This window comes from Fukomys damarensis, unplaced genomic scaffold (genome assembly GCF_012274545.1).
Source record: "Fukomys damarensis isolate Sample0158 unplaced genomic scaffold, DMR_v1.0_HiC HiC_scaffold_23, whole genome shotgun sequence".
Classification (NCBI taxonomy): Eukaryota; Metazoa; Chordata; class Mammalia; order Rodentia; family Bathyergidae; genus Fukomys; species Fukomys damarensis.
The window spans coordinates 60,369,284-60,373,409 of NW_022900935.1; the positions used below are offsets into that span (position 1 = coordinate 60,369,284).

Consider the following 4,126-nt stretch of genomic DNA (forward strand, 5'->3'; position numbering starts at 1 on the left):
TTTTTTTTTTGGTACAAGGGATTGAACTTGGGTCCTTGGGCTTGCGAGGCGGGCCACGGAACTGCTGAGCTAAATCCCCAGCCCTTGATTCCTAAGAACTTTTCAATAGTGACACCCCACGAGTACATGTTTATTTGTCCTTCTCTGCTATTGGGATACAGGAGACCCTAGTGGTCAGGTCTAGGACACCCACCCAGAGAGGATGATGCTGGTGGAGTTCCAGGGAGCCCAGGCCCAGCCATCTCATGAAAATGTTCTTGCCCTGCTAACTTGAGGACGCTCAAAACGGCCACAGGGTGGCCAACCACTGTACCTTTCTGGTCCCAGAATCTGGTGCCTTGGGTCCAAAGAATTCTCGAGGTGTCCTGATGTCCCTGGGGCAGAAGGCAGTAGTAAGACAGGGGTCTGACTCATTCCCATCAGCGGGTCCAACTGAACCCCGAGGAGTTTCCAGACAGATTCCTTAGCTCAGGGTCCGAGAGGTGCCCACCTTTTACACGCTTTTGCTTCCAGGCTCCTATTCTTACCCACATCTCTTCTTTGGGCCCCCAAAATACTGTCACTTCATGATGTCCTGGCCAGCTACACCCCCAAATTAAGGAAATTCTTCAGAGAGGGGCAGAAATGTGATGGTTACAATACAAAACTATAGCAAAGACTGCTAGTCCCTGGAATTGTGTTGACCTGAGGGCCCCCCTGGCAGAGCTCCAGAGGCAGGCAGGAGTGTGTCAAGTGTCCTGCTTGGGGGCATGGCTCGGAGCCTGACTCCCTGGCGTGCACGTGGCTGTACCACTTGCCAGCTGTACAGTCTCCTCGGGAAGTTACTGAATTTCTTGGAACCTCAGTCTCTTCATCTGTACACTAGGGATGACCAGATTGAGTTCCCCTGATGTTTGGAGGGGTCCAAAAGAAAGTATAGGTTATTGAATGTGAAAAGCACCCTCTGAATGTTGGCTGTTGTTACCTAAAGGAGGAAGGCAAGGGACCTTGGGCCAGCTTCTTTATTAATGTCTTTTCTGGAAGGAGTTAAGTGGCTAATGCTACCTGCTCCCAACTCCCAATTCCTAGGCACTAGGTGGTGGCCTGGGCAGCTAGGCAGAGGGAAAGCAGGAAGGAAGGAATGGGGGCCCTGGTGCATTCACAGAGATTCTGAATCTTTTTTTTTTTTTTTTTTTTTTTGGTACCAGGGATCGAACTAGGGTCCTTGTGCTTGTGAGGCAGATGGCAGCACCACTGAGCCAAATCCCCGGCTCACAGAGATTCTGATCTGACCGATTCCCTCACCCCCCACCAGGTTATTCCAACGTGCATCAGATTTGAGAGCCGGATGGGAGAGCTGCTGAGCAGCACAGGCTTGAGACAGGCGGGGGAGAATTGCTGGGGAGGGGAGGGGCAATAGGACTTCCCTCCCCAGCTTGGTTTTGTTGCCCAGAACACTCTCAGCCTCTGGGAAGCCTGATGTTTCTTCCAAGTATCCCTTGTAGTCTCTGACTTCTGCAGGATTCCAAGTGCTTCCAGCTACCTGCCTGAGTGCCCGGAAAGAAGACACGGAAGAGGGCTAGCCACCTGTGTCCCCTGAGGAGCTCGTACAACTCAGGAAAAATAGGACAATGTCACGCATCTTTCAAAAAACTGAATTTCCTCAACCTACATCATATTCTTAACTAATTCGGAGCCCTAAAATCTCCTCCTCCTCTTCCTCCTTTCTTTTTTTTGCAAAATAAATGTTGACAAAAGATGCTGACGGCCCTATGTTGACTCTCACCTTTCTTCTACAAAAAATAAGTTTGAAAAAATAGGTCGGGAAATCTTCACATCTGGAAACCACTGAGCCAGATTCTCCCGTGAGGAGATTTCCACAGTGGATTCCTCTTTAAGGTGGAATAGGGGCCCCTTCCTGGGGCTCCACAGACTCTATCACAGCCACTCTTCTTCCAGTCGGGTCTGTTTGATGTCCCTGGCTGGAGGTCACACAGGTGGCTGTTCCTTCCCAGCATGCCATCGGCTTCTCATCCCACTCGCCTGGACTAAATCTTCACCTCCCACAGGGAGGCCGAGTCCTGACCTGCCCAGGGTTTAAGGTTCAGCACAAACATTGCCAGAGTCTTGAGTGGTACATTTTTTTTTTTTTTTTTTTGTTTTTTTTTTTTCAAAAGGTCCTTGCGCTTGCAAGGCAGGCAGCAGAACCATTGAGCTAAATCCCCATTGAGCTAAATCCCCAGCCTGGTACAAGATTTTGAAAAGAAGACCTTTCAAAAAAAAAATTTTTTTTTTCTGAGGTTCAATGGAGGGACAACACCCCCCCTTTTTTTTGTTTTTTTTTTGAGACAGGGTCTCACTATGTAGTTGAGACTGACCTGGAATTCACTATGTAGCCCAGGCTGGTCTGGAACTCACAGCGATCCTCCTGCCTCAGCCTCCCGAGTGCTGGGATTACAGGCGTGCGCCACCACGCCCGGCTACAATAAACCCCATCTTTAAGGTTGTATTCGGTCCTTCTAGCATGTTCATGATTTCAGGTATTAGCTGCTAGAGTAACCTTCTGACCATGAAGGCTGGACACAGAATCCTCTGACCAAGCTTCCTATCTCTTTGCAACCTGCATGTATCCTTGGACCTCATCTCATTTGCTTTTCTTTCAGCCGCTCCCTCTGGGGCAAGGTTGCCCGGAAGCATGAGGTGTGCAGGTGCTCAGAGCTAGGCTGGGAAAAGCCGGTGGAGCGGCTTCCACAGGAGGCTGGGGGTGTTTTGACTTGGGGATGGCTTGGTCTTCCTGCTGGAAGTTTTAAAGTGAAGTCATTTTGAGGCTTCCTTAGTAACTGGAACCTTCACCTGCCAGAGGCAGTGCCTTAGTTTTTTGTTGTTGTTGCTTCTGAGACAAAATATCTCACACCCCAAGTTGAAGGAGGAAAGGTTTATTTAGCTCAGTTTGTAGAGGTCTTAATTTATAACCTGCTGGCTCCAAGGCTAGGTGGCATGGCAGGACAGCATTGCAAAGGACAAACAGTTGATGGTGGGCAGAAGGTAGCAAAGCAACAAGAGAGGGACTTCGACAGCCTCCTTTGGCCCCTCATATCTTATCTAGACTACTTGGGGCGGGCGGCACTCACGCCCTCAGTCCTAGTGCCCTTGAGCCTAGCACTGCACCATGAATCGGTTCCAGGATCACACACTGTGGATCCCGTCACCTCTGAAAGAGCCCCACCTAGGACTGCCAGAGGCTTTGGGGGACATCTAGACCCAGCCATAACAGGCAGGCTCTCAGGTTTCTCCCTGGGGGACACAGAGGAAGGACAGGTGCTCAGGGCAAGCAGATGGGAGAAGGTGTAGGTGGGACCTGGAAAGACCCAGACCTGGCCTGGATTCCCCCCACTCCTCTCTTCCTGGCATGGCGTCGGGATGGGGCTTTTTCAGAACAGAGTAGGGCAAGTAGGCCCAGAGAAGAGGGAGGTGGACAAGGCAGAGTCCAGAATGAGCAGGAAAGGCAAACTGAGTACTTTTGCCAGGATCTTGCTTGAGGGTCCTGGCAAAGTTGGAACCTGGGCAGTTTGGTCCCTGACCAAGTAGAGCCCAGAAAAAAATAAAATAAAAAGTGACATTATGGAGAGCTCACAAATCCCAAGGAACTGTTGTTATCCAACCCAGAGACCCAGCCAGATTTCGACAATAGAAAGTGTTGCTGGGGCCGGGGATTTAGCTCAGTGGTGCCCGCCTCGCCAAGCACAAGGACCCAAGTTCGATCCCCGGCACAAAAAAAAAAAAAAGTTGCTGTCAGGTTTGGAAGGAATTTAACTAACAAAGGTGTCCGGGCTCAGGTCTCCCTCTTGGACTCACGCAGAGGCCCTGGCGTCCCCGCAGGCAGAAAGTCAGCGCTAGGTGGGGACTTGGGACAAAGGGCGACGGCGCGGGTGCATTGTGAGTCACCGCAGAGGGACGCACGGGCGGGCGGGCTGAAGGCTGCGGGCGCCCTCCCCGCTCGCCCCCTGCGCCCTCGGATCAGCTCCCTGCAGACCCTACCTGGCTCTGGACCAGGACTCCGAGAACGACTCCACCGACGAGGAGTACAGGGCGAGGAGGATCCCCGAGCAGGCAGCGACGATCAGGAGGAGCAGCCGGAGGAGCCGGC

At 51.8% G+C, this 4,126-nt stretch overlaps 1 protein-coding gene across 1 annotated transcript in view; it reads right to left on the minus strand.

Moving 5' to 3' along the window:
- St6galnac2 (ST6 N-acetylgalactosaminide alpha-2,6-sialyltransferase 2) overlaps positions 1-4,126 on the minus strand; it is a 17,621-nt gene that overhangs the window by 13,170 nt on the left and 325 nt on the right. The window contains exons 2-3 of the mRNA XM_010618723.1: positions 4,018-4,126; positions 314-374 (exon numbers count right to left, since the gene is read on the minus strand). Coding sequence (XP_010617025.1) covers positions 314-374; positions 4,018-4,126 — 170 coding nt within the window. The remainder of the gene's footprint in view (positions 1-313; positions 375-4,017) is intronic.